At 41.3% G+C, this 17,475-nt stretch overlaps 1 protein-coding gene across 3 annotated transcripts; it reads right to left on the reverse strand.

Annotated features, from left to right (window-relative positions):
- Nucleotides 1–424: 424 nt before the first annotated feature.
- LOC131240406 (protein CHROMATIN REMODELING 8-like) lies at nt 425–16,501 on the reverse strand. Of its 3 annotated transcripts, none has more exons than XM_058238618.1 (7): nt 16,386–16,501; nt 13,418–13,559; nt 9,491–10,057; nt 8,479–8,884; nt 4,114–5,600; nt 3,280–3,741; nt 425–2,347 (listed from the first exon to the last, which is right to left on the reverse strand). In XM_058238618.1, the coding sequence occupies exons 2-7, from the start codon at nt 13,505–13,507 to the stop codon at nt 1,193–1,195; spliced, it is 4,167 nt and encodes a 1,388-aa protein (XP_058094601.1). In that variant the 5' UTR covers nt 13,508–13,559; nt 16,386–16,501; the 3' UTR covers nt 425–1,192. The 3 variants fall into 3 exon arrangements, with proteins under 3 accessions (XP_058094601.1, XP_058094603.1, XP_058094600.1); XM_058238620.1 differs by having other exon boundaries at nt 4,114–5,597; nt 13,418–13,531; nt 16,386–16,430; XM_058238617.1 differs by having other exon boundaries at nt 13,418–13,531; nt 16,386–16,430.
- Nucleotides 16,502–17,475: the final 974 nt, after the last annotated feature.

A 17,475-nucleotide genomic window follows, 5' to 3' on the forward strand; every position in this document is an offset into this window, starting at 1 on the left:
GATTATACATTAGATATCATAGTTTAGGGTGCGTTTGGTTGCACTAAATATCATGATACTTCATTATTAATCAGTCTAATTTGGTGCAAAATATCAGCCAAACGTACCCTTAAATTATGGGTTACAAATAATATTTCTAATCATTCCTAAAAACCTCTAATAAATTATTACCATTCACTATAATGAGATGAACTCATTTTTAAGTAGCAAACAAACAGCATCTAAGAATCTCCAAATTTGTAGATTTTTTTTGGGAATTCCTCATCCACGGCTTCAACCCAATCAGTACCACTGAACAATGGGCCCAATCAATGTTGAATCCTGAGCCACAAGAATCCACACGCACGCAGAATCTGTCTCATGACCTGATAGAGCTACAAAAAGACAAGCAATTTAAGACTAGAACCAGACTAGAAACAGAACAGAAACATAAATGGGGAGTGTATGTAACGCTTTTCTCAAATTCTAGACCCTATAGTTTACAATTAATAAAAATATTCTGGAGTACAAAGAACAAAATGCAGATTCTTTCTCCTCAAGAACAAAAGAATTTTAAATGTGTACAAAAAGAAATGCTTCGGCTGCTAGACCACTACTATGGTGCAAAAATGGCAAGCAAACAAGAGCACGTATCTGCGAGTGACAACCCAAGTGCTCTACTTATGCAAAAGTGGCAGGCTTGTGCAAGATCCAGGCCGTTCACAAGTCACATCCTGTGGTGAATATGCACTGGCCCAAATATCAGGCTGAACTGTCTGAGGTCCAGTTATCAGGTTGGGCCCCAAATGCATGTTGGATGTAAAGTGTTGGTTATCCGTTTTCAACAATTCGGTTTTCTCGTACTGCATCTGGCTCACCTAACAAGTGGCCAGCCTGTCCTGTAAGGGCTGATACTCTATAGGAACCACCTGATGAACAGCACAGGTCTGGCATGTGTGCCACTTTGGCATATGTGTGGTGCTTCAGTTTCGCGATTGCAAATGAGCGTCTGCTTAGCATTCCCTCATTCACAGAGATAGACCAACTGCAACTTACCGCGTGCAACTGTCATGTGCCTTTTCGGTGTTTGCAAGATCTTCAAACCAGTTTAATGCCCAGGGAAAACACCGTAGTTGAGTGATAATTTCTAGGATGGCGGATAAGACTGGAAAACTATCATAATGAGGCCAAAATCTGTGACTTGAAGAGATAGCTATTTTTTATACTCTGGTTTCAGGAACCAAGTACCTCCATTAGAGTCCTTCTTCAATGTGGCTATCTCCTTGAGAAGATCCTTAAACAAGGGCAGATCTTTGGAGGGTATCTTGTCTTTGAAATGCTTCACTATAGCAGCTGTAGTGGTACTTCCACCCACTAACTGTATGAATGTACAAAGCTGGCCAGTCAAGACCTCTGGCACTGAATGTGTTTTATGGGAGGCCTTAGATGGCCCGCCATCTGCTGTAGGTTGTGCTCCATGATTAGAATCAGAGGCTGACCCGACCTGACGTTCAAGCCCAACACCCACCACTCTTTCTTGGGTCCCTCGAATTCTGGCCAATAGTTCAGCCGAAGATAAGGCCTTGCCGGTAGAGGCTCCAGCCGCGAGACCATAAAGCTTAGGCTGTGCTCCATGATTAGAATCAGAGGCTGACCCGACCTGACGTTCAAGCCCATCACCCACCGCTCTTTCTTGGGTCCCTCGAATTCTGGCCAATAGTTCAGCCGAAGATAAGGCCTTGCCAGTAGAGGCTCCAGCCGCGAGACCATAAAGCTTAGGTTGTGCTCCATGATTAAAATCAGAGGCCGACCCGACCTGACGTTCAAGCCCATCACGCACTGCTCTTTCTTGGGTCCCTCGAATTCTGGCCAATAGTTCAGCCGAAGATAAGGCCTTGCCAGTAGAGGCTCCAGCCGCGAGACCATAAAGCTTAGGTTGTGCTCCATGATGAGAATCAGAGGCCGACCTGACCTGATGTTCAAGCCCATCACGCACCGCTCTTTCTTGGGTCCCTCGAATTCTGGCCAATAGTTCAGCCGAAGATAAGGCCTTGCCGGTAGAGGCTCCAGCCGCGAGACCATAAAGCTTACTTGTCCCACCGCCTGAAGAAGAACCTTCTGGTGGTTTTGTAGAACTGAGAAGTCGAGAATTTACGGTAGACCCAAACTTCTTACGGACGGATGATGGGGCGCCAGCCGCCCCAGATCTACCGGTCCATGTTGGAACATATACAACCTCTTGGCTGCGAAGCATCCGTGACTTTCGTAAGGCTTCAGCCGCCCTTTTTGCAACTTGGTTAGCTTGTTCCTCAAGCCTCATCTTCTCTCCATCGTTGGCATTCATAATCACATCGTGGTTCATGGCACTCTAGTGAAACAAAAGGAGAGGAGAAAAAAAAAAAAAACCTCCAACCATGAGTACAAATTAAGCAATGAGCATGGTCAAAGAAAAAGAGAATCCTGCAATCATGGGCTGGACTAACATCTGCATTTTCCACCAATGCCTAAATCTCGGCCACTGACCTACCATATGTTGCATAAATCTATGTCAGTCTAAACCATTTTGACAAACATTGCCCAGATTTTGAAAAACTCGCAATATAATCACAGAATTTTGATTTAATGATATCACAGCAAAATTTTCAAAATCTTGGGAATTCTATATTTTCGAAACTCAGTCAGAAAACTTATTTAGAAGTTAAAATAATTCAGTTCATACTTGTACAATCAGTTATTAAACAAATTTAGGAATTTATAATAAGTATTTTTAAATAAATTGTTTTCAGCAAAACCTTCCCAACAATATCACAAGAAAAACGTGTCAAAATCTGAAAATCTCCCAGGAAATTCCTGGGCTAGGAAATTGCCAAAAACGAGATTTGTCACTATGGGCTAGATCGTCCAAAGTGTGATTCCCATTGTAAAATGAGCACATCCCAAATTACTCATTTGATGATCCTAACCATACAATTGGTGCCAATAAAATGGATCGATAAAATGTAAAGGGTCAGTGGCCCAAATACCAATTCTCAATATCAGATGGATAAATCACCTAGTCAATGTGAATTTCAGGGGATGCTCCATCTACAATGTGCATGCAATTTGGACAGTTTGGGCTAACTTTATGTGCATGAATACATAAAATGGTGAACAAGAACAAAGTAATCTAGCCCTACAATCATTTGACAGGTAAAGTGCAAAGTGAAAAGCAGGAAGCAAGAACAAAGTAATCTAGCCCTACAATCATTTGACAGTTAAAGTGCAAAGTGAAAAGCAGGAAGCAGTTAATCTAAATCTTACATGAATCCCTTGAGCATCAAAAAGACTCTTCAACACATTAGTTTCTTCGTCTACTTCACCATCACTTTCTTCAGCCTTCTCTTTCCCCTTTCTTGTTCCATGTTTTGAAGAATTGGTTCTTTCACTAAGTGCAGCATTGTCTGTATGTATTACAGCAGTTGAGGATTCCAGTTTATCTACCTTGTTGTCGTGAACACCAACATTTACATCATCAGACAACTGACCGAAAATAGTTGATGTTTCAGTAGAACCACCCTCGCCATCATCTTGCAAAGTGAAGAGATCTTTCATGTCTCTAGCTTTAAAGAACCTTCTCTGTTGTGGGTTCTTCAGTATCTTATTGGTTAGGAAATGCTTGTAGATTTGCCTGTGGTATACCTTCTCCTCTATTGTTCCACGGGTAATCAGTCTATAAACCACAACATCCCGTGTCTGACCAATTCGCCAAGCACGTTCTCTTGCCTGTTCCATCAAGCAATTCCCTCAGTTTTCACGAAAATGCAAGCAAATGCACTGACTCACATACATGCAGGTGAGTTAAGCATTGTTAAATTAACAAATACAGATGCTACAGGTGTGAGATTGTTTTATATATGTGCACACACACATGCCAATTAACATCAATTTTCAGAAATTCACCAGGCAGCACGTAACTTAGTACAGTCAATTAAGTTACAGTCAACCTGGTCTGGTCAGGCGGAGTATAGAGTCCAGTCTCTGATTTTGTAACAAAATGGCCACACATCTTTTGGGTGTCCTTACAAAGTAGATTAGAATGACATGAAAATAGAATTTCAGTTAAAATTATAGTCATGGATCGACCAAGAAAAATACCTGCATATCCGTCGAAGGGTTCCAGTCAGGATCGAATATGATCACCCTATTGGCACCAGTCAAATTTGTCCCCAGTCCACCAACTTTAGTAGTAAGAATGAAAATAAACACATCAGTCGAGTTATTGAATTCATCTATTAGAGACATTCGTTGTTTTACGGGAGTGAGCCCATCCATCCGCCGGTAGGTATAGCCACCTGCCATCAGGAATTTCTCAAGAATGTCCAGCATTTGTTGGGTCTGCGCGAAAAAAAGAACACGGTGACCTTGTTCCTTCCACACCTTAAGTACTTGCTCAACCACTTTCATTTTTCCACTGCGCTCCGGATTCCCATAGTCAGGATTGTTGGCACAGTGCTCTCTTTCAAGCAGATCAGGATGGTTGCAAATCTTACGCATGACATCAATTCCATATAGTGAGTTTCTATTTCCATCAAATATTTGTTCCACCTCAGAGCTAGCAAGAAATGCTCGATATGCAGACCGCTGCTCTGCAGTCAAGCTGCAAAAAAGAACATGCTCGGTTTTCTTCGGAAGCTGAGCATTCACATCCGCCTTCATACGTCGAAGGAGGTATGGCATTATCATGTCACGTAAAACTACCGCACACCTGTAGGCTGTGGACACTTGTAATGGGGTTGCATTTGCATACCCACCAACCGATATAGGAACAGCGAATTCAGTCTCAAATACTGGTAAGACACCCAACTTCCCAGGAAAGACAAAGTCAAAAAGCGACCATAACTCACTCAGCTTGTTTTGAATTGGTGCACCCGTCATGATAATACGATGCACTGTCTGAAGCTGTTTACAAACTAGGGTAATTTCCGCATTGGGGTTTCGGATACGGTGACCTTCGTCCAAGATAGCATACCCCCATTCTATATCAAGCAACTTCTCGCCAAGTATCCGGAGTTGCTCGTAGGTAGTAATAAGCAAACCTGATTCCGATCTCAAAACACGATTGATCAAGAAATCCCACTTTTTAGTGCCTTTGTTAGGCAGAGTTCTTTCACTATCACTATCCAATGAACCATCAGTTTCTTCATCACTTTCGCCAGATTTTGCTTGCTTCTTTTTATTCACAGGAATCTGAGCAGAATCATGCAGAATCTCAACACGAAAGCTTGGATACCATTTTCGAGCTTCCCTTCTCCACTGTCGCAAAAGAGTCACAGGACAGATAATGATGCTGGGCTTATACATTTTACTGAAATGCAAAGCTCCAAGGAAAGATAACACCTGAATGGTCTTGCCCAAACCCATTTCATCACCGATAATCCCGCCGGCTCTTTGGCAATGCAACTCCCATAGCCACTGTACTCCCACTTTTTGATAGTCAAAGAGTTCGGTGAAGATCGTTTCTGGGATTTTTAGCCCTCCTTCAAGTGTTACAGATGTTGGCTCATTGATGTCCGCATCTTCGACGTCTGCTTGATTTTCTTCCTCATAATCAGAGTGGATAGAGTGTTCCCCTGCATCTTCTTCTGGAACAAGAATAGTAAAGTGAATGATTGGAGTAGCATAGTTCGCAGAAAGAAAGGCCCTTTGTTTCGAAAGGAGGAAAGGACGTGTGCAGTTATATGTAAAGACTTTGTATAATGCCCCAATAAAGTTTGTTAATAATGGATTATTGTCCATGGTCTTCTACTTGCCCTCTCAAGCTAAATCAACACTACAGGGAATAAACTGAGAGCGATGCAGGCGTAGTACCCAACTCAAAGAAATGAAAATATTATTGAAAAAGCGCAGCAGGTGATTCTTTATAAGTTTCAATTTTCGAAAGTTATTAATTAACTACAAGATGGCGACGATGATGACTATGAAGATGATAGCTGACCCATCAAGTAGCCGGGACAAAACTATGATGGTGATGACAATATGATTTGAACATGTCCCAGCTAGCTCACCCAAGATCGCTAGGGCAGGGCTATGATGATGATGATATTTAAGTCCATGTCAACTTTTGAATTTCTTGGTCCTCTAACATCAGGAACACCAGCTATTTAGTTAATGCCTAGAGAAATGCAAATGGCATTGCACATTGGATGTGAATTGCCTATAATCAGAATCCCTTGTACCCCCCGACATGGCCAATGACAAAGTACCATGTGTGTATGTTAGATGTAGGCCCCAAGTGAAAAGTGGAGATTTCCTTATTTTGAGATTTTACATTTTTCACCGTGGACCCTGCCTCTAACATATGCACATGGTGCTTTTTCATTAGGCAACGTTAGGGGTTATAGGAGATTCAACTCCTGTTACAGGCAATTCACCTCCCCGCACATTCGATTGGCCAAGGTACTAGCAGCCACATGCTCCAATGGGGCAATATGTGTGGGACTGCTCATCAGGCAGGCCGCCCTATCTAGATGCTTGGGCCCAAAAGTAAGGCTAGTTCGCTCATCTGTTGGGCAACCCATGTAGAGGTGTACACGAACTGAGCTAGCTCGGTTAGCTCACTCGACTCGACTTGAAAAAGCTCGATTCGACTTGGATCAAAGCTGAGTTCGAGCCGAGTCGAGCTGACTTTTTTAGCTCGAAAATGAGTTCGAGCCGAGTTCGAGCCGGCCCCAGCTCGACTCGACTCGGATCGAATGCAGCTCAAATCGAACTCAGATCGAACCAGTTCGGTGACTCAGTTACTTTGCTATTGATGTTGCTCACCAAGTGTTTGATGAAATGACTCAACAAAGTGTGGCTGGTGGCAAGGAAGGTATGTACGTGAAACAAATACCCTTTTTTTCTTGGTTTTTATGTTGCTTAGAAGGTGTTTGATAAAATACCTGTAAAACCATTGCTTCTGTTTTACATAGAGTGGGATTTTAAAGATGCAGTCCAGGTGTTTGTGGAAATGCTGCACAGGGGAACTCGGCTCGATCTTGGCTTGAACTGGCCCGAGCTGCTGACCGAACCAAGCCGAGCTGGCCAGTCAGGCTCGAGGACCGAGCCGAGCCGAGTTCGAGCTGAGGTCAGCTAGTGGCCGAGCCGAGTCGAGCTGAGGCCAGCTCGACTCGGTTCGACTCGATGTACACCCCTAAACCCATGTACACTGAATGTGGACTGTCGATCAACTTTTCTTAGCCATTCATTTCATTTGTACACGCATGGCCAACTGGTTAGCAGCTTCGATCTCAAAGGCATGTGCCACACTGGCACGTGTCAGCTCCAGCCTGCAAGTCCCTTAACAAATCCAAATGCACGGATTCTACTAGCAGAGGTGTCCAAGCAATCAAAGAGAAGTGTCAGACGAAATAATGCGTTTCTTCTACAAAAGGGTCCTACCAACATGATAGGAGAAAATAATTTACAATGCAACCATTTGCTAGTATGTTAATTAGTGTTATCTTGTTATGTAGCATTTTGCCATGGTTTGTTGTCGTATTCCTGAGAGAACTTCACTGCAATTATTTTATTTTATTTTTTGAAGGATAACTTCAGTGCAATTATCGGTAATGCATACCTATAAACCATGAATGTTTAAGTCCCTTAGGATGTCATCTCCTGTTCTTAAACTACTGGTCTTCGGCATTGTTTTGGACCTGACAAAATTCTGGGTTCATGCTGCAATAATGTCATCTTCTTCTTCTTCTTTTTTACTTGCTTAACAAAAAATTAACTCAATCAGATGATATCTGGAAAGAAAAAGGAAATTACCAGATATTTCCACTCATTCACCACTGCCTAGCTCTTCTTCCAGGCACTACAAGTACAACAATTGGGCCAAGGGTGGTCTTGAGTAGCACATTGGTGTTTTAGCACACCTGACCACCACACATGATACCAAATTTAATACCTCATGCCATTAGAAGATCCATCGGCAACACCTATGAAGAAAGTTTCTTTTCTCCTCACTTTACTACTATTAGAATGCCAAAGATCTTAGACTAGTCCATGGATGATTAGGCTACACATATGTTTTGGGCAATTTTCATCCTTAAAGATGTATCAGAACGAAATCATTTAATTTTTATCCTCACTGTCAGAGCACAATGTTTCAAAAAGTCATACAGATCTAGATCATCAGCTATGGTCAAAAACAAAAAATTAACATGGAAGAATAGAAGGATAAATTGACATATGAATGTTGAAGTATCTGAATCCAATGCCCATTTCCTCACATGCTTTTTTCCCCCTTTTGAAGGGTGATATCCTCACATGCATCAAAACAGTGAAAATGCAAGAAAGCATTGGCATGTTCTAAAGAAAGAAAATGGAGCTTTCAAACATCAAATAGTCCGCATCAGCAATTTCAATAATCAAGAAACTGCAACATGAACCAAGTCTATTAGAGCCCCATATGTGGATATCAAGGCAAAAATCAAATTATAAATTTTATTGGACAATTGGATTAGTCAAATGTACCAGTTCCTTCAAGAAGTTTCTCTTCCTGTGACGCTGCCTTTCTCCATTTCTTGTCAGGTAATGGCCTTTTCCGCTTACTTATCTTGCGGTTCTTACCCTCTGAATTCTCAGCACCTGGAGACACTAGTAGCTTGAGAGGTGTTTTCAGCCTGCGAAAAGGATGGGTAGGTGCTTCAAGTTTGGGTAAGGCACTTGCATCGAGCAATTTGGTTGTTGGGCGAGCTTTTGCAATCTCTGAGATTGATCGAGCAGCCTTAGCGATAGTGGTGGAAATAAGATTCTCACTCAAGTCTTCCTCAGGCTCGCCATGCCTATTCGATGGTCCCGGTTGTTGGAGACGGCGTTCAAAGCCTTTGAGTTTATGAAAAGGAGTTAAAACACCCTTGCGTACCAACTTATCCCTTTCCTGACAGAAATAATTGACGGACAGCAGCTCAGCATGAATGGGAAAATGCTTTGCCCAGTTATCATCATCCTAGAGAAATGCCATTATGACATGCTTCAAAGAAATTCTATGAAGCGCCATTCCCACCATACATGCGGAAAACACGTATGGTGATCAGGACTCTTAATCTGGTGAGCCACCATGGGGATAGGCTGTAGGCTGGCCAATACCATCATGATTGGACAACTCTGACTGACTGTTGTGACTCGTGAGGATGTAGACCGCATATACCGCTTTGAGTTAGGTGTCCCTTTTTCAGGCTACTGATCCACTGGCTAGCAGTCCAACTGCCTTGCTTCTCAGAATAGCCCATCCACATGGTAGCCCACCAAATCAATGGTCCTGATCACCGCAAAACACTTGCATGGGTGCCGCAGAAATGTTTTGGTGCATGCTTCACGGAACTCCATGAAGTGCATGAACCATGGTAGCATTCCTCCATCATTTCATTATAATCTGCAAATGTACTTCAATACAACTTTTTTATTCTTTTGGGAAATCGAAGAGAAATTCACCACAGTTCCTCAGCAAATATGCAAACACAAAATGAAGTTAAACATGTACTACCGTTTCAATAAATCCTGCAGATGCTGCATCCAACACGGCATCAAAATCAACATCCTCGTCAAATGCAACTGATTTCTGCCTCTTTTTTGAGCCTTTGCCAGTAGGTTTTATTTCTTTCAACCTTCGCTTTTGCTTCGTCTCTTCCCTAACCAACTTGTCAAGAAGCTTCTCATTCCCAACACCCTCAATTGAATCATTCTTATGCAACTCACTAAGATCTTTCTGGAGTTGGGCCTTTGTTTTCTTAAGGCTTCTTAGACGGTCAGCAGCTAAAGCATGTTGAAGGTTTAAACCACTGACAGAATCTTGAACAGCATTTTTGCTGTCATCTAAATCTCCCTCCACCCTATTATCAGTACTATCTGAAGTATTGTTTTCATTTCTTGCAATATTCCGTGCCTGTTTAACACTGGCTGCAACAGCATCTATTTCAACTTCTACTGCCCTCAGTTTATTAAAAAGTTTGTCTCGGGCTGTAGCTGATGGTTCAGTCCCATGTTCTTCATCAAGAAACTGCTCTACAGTGCTCTCTGTAGCTTCATTTCTGCCTCCAGCATCATTTTTCACCTGCCACATCAACATGGCTATTGTCAACACACAATGAGATATCCATTCATAAGTATCTTTTGCAAGTTGATGGCTTTTCCAGCATATTGCAAGTTGAGGGTATCAATTTCTAATTAAAGACAAATTATGAGGAAAAAAAATATATATGGCTTTTGTTGACATTTTATCTATAAAGATTTAAGTTAAAGATGATGGAAACTTCATAGAGAATCCAACTCCATGCACTTCGTAAGTCTTTTGAATATGAAATTTCAAAATATAAAACAAGAGTGTACAGTTTAATAAACCTAGTTGGTTTGCATAGGATCCAAGCATGCCTATTAAATTATAAGATAACTACAATAAGCATGGTGTGATGTAACAGCCATTACGGAAAAAAAGACCCATATTGGCACTGTAATGGCCATTATGGCCCCCGTAATGGCTGTAACAGCTCTATAATCGTCCCGTTACAGGGCCAATGCAGCTTTTTTTCTTCTTTTTTGTCCAAGAGAGAGAGAGAGGGAGAGAGAGACCGAGAGAGAGAGAGAGAGAGAGAGAGAGAGAGAGAGAGAGACCCCAATGACCGTTACGGCCTGATCTTAACGGTAACGACAGTGACCATTACAGCACGGCCTGACAATAAGAGGCCTAAAGAGACCATTGCCCCTTCATTTGGTACATGCTAGTAATGCTTTTGAGTGGTCCTTGTGTATTGGGATGTATTAGATTCTTTTTAATGGCTGTATTAGATCAATTATTCCTCCTGATAGGTTGTGGGGAAATTATGTCATATGTCTCCCACAACCTATAAGCTACAGAACTAATTAATGTAATAGACTGCAGCAGTGTTTCAAATAGCACCCGTAGCGTAGCGGTAGTGTACGCTACGTAGCGTAGCGTAGCCGTAGCGCTACGTAGCGTCCCAAATAGCATAAATTCCCGGTAGTGTACACTACAGCTACATAGCGCGTACCGTTCGTAGCATAAGCTACAATGTATTTTTTTTACTATTTTATTTTTTATTTTTTTTTCACGTTTTCTTTGTTTCTAATGTTGAGGAATGTGACACTTGTATTGTACTTGATACTTTTTAACATATGGGATTTTTATTTCTTTTCATAATTGTGACTTGTGGTTTCAATTAGACATTATTAATTAAAGTGGTTTGCTGAGAAAGTTGTTGATGTGATAATTATTTGTTTTGGCTTATATGTGGATTGGCTTTTGATAAATGATAACTAATAACTTTTTTGAACATGCTTATAATTTTATAAAATGAATCATCTTTTAGGCAATTTTTTTTTCCTTTTTTTTCACTATTTATTATATTTGTCCTATTGTTAAATTAAAAAATAGAAGTATCATGTAGCTTACGCTACATGCTACATATTTACGCTACACGCTATAGAGGGCTGAGCGCTACGCATCACACTACTGCTATTTAAAACACTAGACTACAGTGACAAAAGTTGCAGAACTGTTCTGGAATTGAAGCTTTAAAAATTGGAAAGTAAAAAAACTGATGAATCTTCTTCAAGTTCAGAAAAGTAAATAGTACTATATGCAAGTTTAATTGTCTGGTTTGCTTTGCAATATTGCAACTCAGTTTGACGTGATGGCCTTTGTGCTTGAGTTTTTTGACAGCGGTAGGCTTTCTAGGGGCATTGGTCCATCTTTTATCGCATTAGTCCTTAAGTAAGAGTGTGTGGAGAGCTTGAAGGATCTTCTTTCAATCAGCACAAGATCTTGGCATAGATTCTTGCTTAAAGACCTCGCAAGGTCCTAGAGGGATTCCCTCTAAGGTGCAAGGGGCTTTTGTGTATGACAAGAAAATCCTTGAGGGAGCCCCTTATTACCCACAAATGTATCGACTCTAGGCATAGATTAGGGAAAGCTAGCATCACCTGCAAGCTAGACATTGAAAAAGAATAGGACAATGTTGATCGGAAATTTTTCCTTTCATGCTATTGCAAAGTAGCATGGGGTGTAATAACAAGTGGAGGAATTTGAATCGGCCATTTTGGAGTGGATGAGTTTGGCCTTCTTTTTGGTCATTGTTAATGGCTCTCCCAAAAGGCTTTTTTAAAAGTGGGTGTGGCTTGCAGCAAGGGGACCCCCTCTCCTCATTCCTCAGTTGCAGAGGCCTTAGTAAATGTTGGTCCGAGCTAGAGACAATGGCTTTTAGGTGGTGATGGCCTGTTATTTCGTAAGGCTGACTTTCGGGCCAAGTGTGAGGTCTTCCAAGATGGTTTATCTGTTTCTGATCTTTGTTAGGGCCTCTGTTGGGCTTGGTATTTTATCTGCTTCTGTTTCTTTGTTTGTGGCCGGGGCTGGGTAGCTCTGTATTGTTGTTCGGTGTCCTCTCTAGCTTGGTGTGCGTCCTGGCTTGTCGTTTCTCTCTCTATTGTTTTTGCGGTTTAATAAAATCTTCATTCCCACAAAAGAAGGCCCACAGTAAAGTCTATGGCATCATCAACCATACCAAATTAACACTAGGAGATATCAAGCCTCTCACCCACCCAGTAACCAAACCCAGGATACTTGTTAAGAGTCCACATAACCCAAATAGATCAAAGAATTAACTCCAGACTACCCGCATACAATTACAATAAAGAAAGAGATGATCCACAGTCTCCTCCTCGCATAGGGCACATTGGGCACTAAGGTCCCTCAAAATAGTGCATATCATGGGACTTGCTTCATGGAGATTGGTTTCCAATTGCAAAATCCTGTACACACTTTATCGTGCAAGAAGACTATCACAAGTCTTCTTGAGATAAGCGTACAATAAATGGCCATGACAATAAATTTTGTTTCTGATGAGGAATTCTCATATTTTACCTCTTTATTTTTATAAATTTAAAAAAAAAAAATGGATTTTATCATGTGCAATAACATTTATTATATTTTACAATATCCAACCAAAACGCTAACATCATTTTGAGGACAATGGATCTTTTTCATATTCTCAAATCAAGGTATATCCATGTGCAAGTTATTATTGAATAGAACATAAAAGGATAACCACTTAAGAGAAGAGGGGGAAGTCTAACATGGGAAGTGACTGTAACTCTCCTCTCGATAGTTTAGACAGGTCGGACAACAAAGAAGCCTCCTATCACTTGGAACTAGCTATAGATGCAGGTTTCGAAAAGGAAAAAGGAAATAATAATTGAATCCTTCTCAAAATTACTAATTAAATAGGTCTATAAGCTGATCATCGCTGCCGGCAGCGTCAAACACAACAAAATATACAGTCCCTATACATGTGAAACTGAAAAGGATGACAGAAAACAATATTACATTTGGCAGTACTCACACATATCAGAAGTAGGTCATAAATTACATGCATTAGAGAGAAAAAGAGAGAAATGAGACCTCTGTTAGTATGCCGCGCTCAATATCTTCAGGATTCGCAGATGTGACACCCAGACTACTTAATAGGAGCTTATCCTCCTCTTCCTCCATGGATTTACCTTGATTATCTCATTTCTAAATGACACCACCAAAGATGAGCAACCTATCGAAGGGGAAAATAATCATTAAAAAAAAAAAAAAGGAAAGAAAGAAAAGGAATCACAAGCTCAAGTTCTTAATTTTATAATTTCATTTCGATGGGAAACAAGACATACGGATTCGTTAAAGGGGATTCCACTTTCACCATTACTTGGGCTTTTAGGAATTCTAAAGCCCCTTGGAACTTAGCCTTTATTTTGAATTACCTAAAAATCCAATCTTGCTCCATAAAAATTGAAATGATGGGATCCCTAGAGAGGCCACTTGTATTGCAGATGCTCTTGAACAGGATGGGGTCCATAGACATTCTCTTTGTATAAGGACTCTCCATTGGTCAGTGTATTTTGTATCTTTTCTTTCTTGTTCGCTTTAATAAAAGTTATCCGTTGCCAAAAAATAAAAAAGACAAATACGTATAATAAACACCAAAGTATGTTATCTATGAAGTAAACCTCAAATGGAATATGCTATAGACATATAAAAGCAGATTGCACACTTAGAATTTGTTAAAAGAAAATATTGACATACTGAGATACGTATGTAATGTAATACAACCAATCTATGAAACTATAAATGCACAAGAGAAAGGAAAGTAAATGCTCTCTCCGAATGAGCTCCTTTCGAGGAAAAAGAAATGCATGAGATGTCTCGCATCTACCACTCAAAGCAATGATATATATGTTCATCAACCCAAATGTGAATTTTTCCCATTGCCTATTGATGACCTGATGCAAAATTCGCCACTCCAATCCATATTAGTATAAATTACAATATAGCAATGCCAAACCACCTCGATTCTCAAACAAAACTAGAGAAGGAATCATAACAACTGAAAAAAGGCTCAATAACCTCCCCAATTGAGGAGTAAACAGTATATCTACAATAGTAACGCAAGATGTGGTAAAAGGACTTAGAGACTAGAGCAAGTATTCTACTCACCCTAAAAGCAATAAGTCACAACTATTCATCCAACCTAAAAAACACCACCTTACATCATATTATTATGCTATTATAGTAGCAATTAAAAGCTATTAAGGGCATGTTTGGCGTTCCTTCTAGCAACTCCATAATTGATTCTCAAGAAACAATTTTATGGAATTGTTTCTTGAGAATAGCCTATATGAAAAAGCGCATGTTTGGTGAACATGAATAAGAAAAACAATTTCCCCGTGAAGGTTTCAGTGGGGAGAGTTCCACTGTTTCCTGTGGCGTAGCCCACTTAAATCTTATATCTATCCCATTTTTGGAGTCATACCCTAACATGATATAACCTCTCAAAAAAACGATGTAGCGAAATGGATGGCCAGAGTGGACAGCACACAATCATAGGGATGGGCCTCATAGCACTGCAGGAGGGGGTTATAGGAAAGTCATGTCCGTGTGGCTTCTCCCAAGATGAGATCGGCTAAACCCACGAGCATGTCCAATACAGCTCATGTATACACCATGGGTTTGCCATCATGGCACATAGGTCTGAGATCCAATCCATCGATTAGAAAGGCACCACCATATTTATGCCCTAGCCCAAGAATTAGGTTGATCCAGTGGGTAGGTGGAACCCAACTTGCAAAACAAATGTATGGCTCTAAAACATTGGGCCGAAATTTTCTAATTCATCCACCGTTTCCAATATTGGGGCAGATTAATTTTAGGGAAAACATGGTTGGACCAACCGGCAAATGGATTTGATCTTGGACCTACATGCCATGATGGCACATTAATTTGTGGATGTTTATGGCTCTACATTCACGTGCAATTAGCAAACCTTCCAACAAGAGAGTGAGAGAGAGAGAGAGATCTTCGATTTTATAAGTGCTTTTCACAAGTTTGTAGAAGTAGAAACAACTGTAGGAAACGGGAAGCTAGGTGCTATGGAAAAAAGCACAAATTTGGAAAATTGATTGTGTGTGTGTGTGCGCACGTCCACACACACACACACACACACAAAATGAGGTGCACTCACATGGTATCAGTACCACCACAAGTTGTGATGGTACTAAGCTATTGTGGGGACCATGTGATGTGTGAATCAGATCCATTCTGTCCAATCGTGTTAGCCCCATCATGTTCATCATAAAAGTCGAAAGGCCACATCAAGTGAAGCAATGTCAAACCATTGCTTAAACCTCTAAATTCACATAGTCTGGCTTATCTCAGGGTACCAATTCCATGTGAGAGCACCTCATTGCGCGCGCGTGTGTGATGTATGTATATGTATATGCATGGGTACGTGCATTGTCAACCCTACCGTAACTTCTCTCATTTTCTTTTCACGATGCGTGCCGTAAGCACTGCAGAACTCAGCTGACTCAGCTTGATTTGACTGTGGCTTTTCCGCCGCCACACTCGAGGTGCAATGGTAGATCATGCATGGCTGCATGATCAGACGAACCACGCCATCCATGTGACGGGCTCCACCGTGTTTGGCAGCCGTCCAAAAACCTAGCCCCTCCCCTATTGAACACGGACCATTGAATATCCTCGACCCTAACTGTTCATTCAAAAGAAGTAATTGAAAGTATAGGGCCCAGATGACCGGCAGTGGGCATGATCCATCCATGCAACCACGTGGGCCCCATCGTGAGCGGCGGATATCCACGGGCACGATGGACCACGATCGACGTCTGCTCAGATAATATCAAAATCGTCGATTCCAGGAAGAAGAAGGAAATAGTCTTTTGAATTTCTACCGATGATTTTTACTATTTTTACAGAAACGGAAATCCCCGATACATGTTCACATTCAAATCTCTAAGAATGAGAAACGAAAACGGGTGGCATAGATGTGATTAACGAGAGATAATGCGGTTAGAGAGGAGTGATTGCTTACCGAAATCTCAGATTGGCGAGGATTCCTCCCTCCCCCTCCCTCTCTCTCTCAGTCGGAGGAGCCGATGGAATTTCTGGAGTGGCCTCGCGGTAGAGAAATATAAAGCGATTCGCGCGACGGCCGATTGAACTTTTGAGGACGCGGATTTTCTGCGAAAGGCCTTGCACGAAGTTCCTGCGCTGGAAACCGATGTGGGGCCCACCGTGATGTTTTTAAGGAATCCACTCCGTCCATCCGTTTTGTGACGTCATTTTAGTGTATCAATCCAAAATTTAGCATGACGCAAGACTCAAGTGTGCCGTACCATAGGAAAAGGTGGTTAGGAAAATTCCTACCGTTGAAACCTCCTTGGGGACGACGGTGATGTTTGCATGCCATCTATACCGTTCATAACCTCATTCCTACTGGGATTAACTCAAAACACAGATATTAGCATGATTCAAAACTTCTGTGGCCCCACGTAAATTTCAACTGTGAATTTTCAATTCCTACGTCTTCAGCGCACTTCAGCATTAGATCCGGTTCATTTTTTGCCTTAATATGCTAAAATGAACTCACAAAACGGATGAACGGGGTGGATTTCTCATAAACATCTTAGTGGGCCCAACCTGTGTTCCCAGCCTTTCGCATGAAATCCGCGTCCGTATAACCTCGCCCTTCCCTGACAAGAACGTTCAGCGGCTCTAGGTACACCGTGATGTATGGGTTTATCCGCACCGTCTATCCATTTTTCCTTCCAGGGTTTAAGACAGAAAATGAGGCAGTTCAAATGCTCATGTGCACCACACAGAGGGGATTAAATATTTATCGTTGAAAATTTTATAGGGGCCGCATAAGTTTTTCATCAAGATGATGTTGTGTTTTCTCATCGTCTCAGGTCTATGTGACCTTATCAACAGATTGGATGGCAATTAACGGTGGGCCTTAAAAAGGTTTCAACTGTTGGTGTCATGATCACCACTTCTTCCCATGGTGTGGTCCACTTGAACCTTGGATCTGCTTTTTTTTAAGATTTAAAATGATATAGAAAAATAGATAGACGATGTGGATAAAACACATACATCACGTTTGCACTTAAAGTCAATGTTCA

This window comes from Magnolia sinica, chromosome 3 (genome assembly GCF_029962835.1).
Source record: "Magnolia sinica isolate HGM2019 chromosome 3, MsV1, whole genome shotgun sequence".
NCBI classification, from domain to species: domain Eukaryota; kingdom Viridiplantae; phylum Streptophyta; class Magnoliopsida; order Magnoliales; family Magnoliaceae; genus Magnolia; species Magnolia sinica.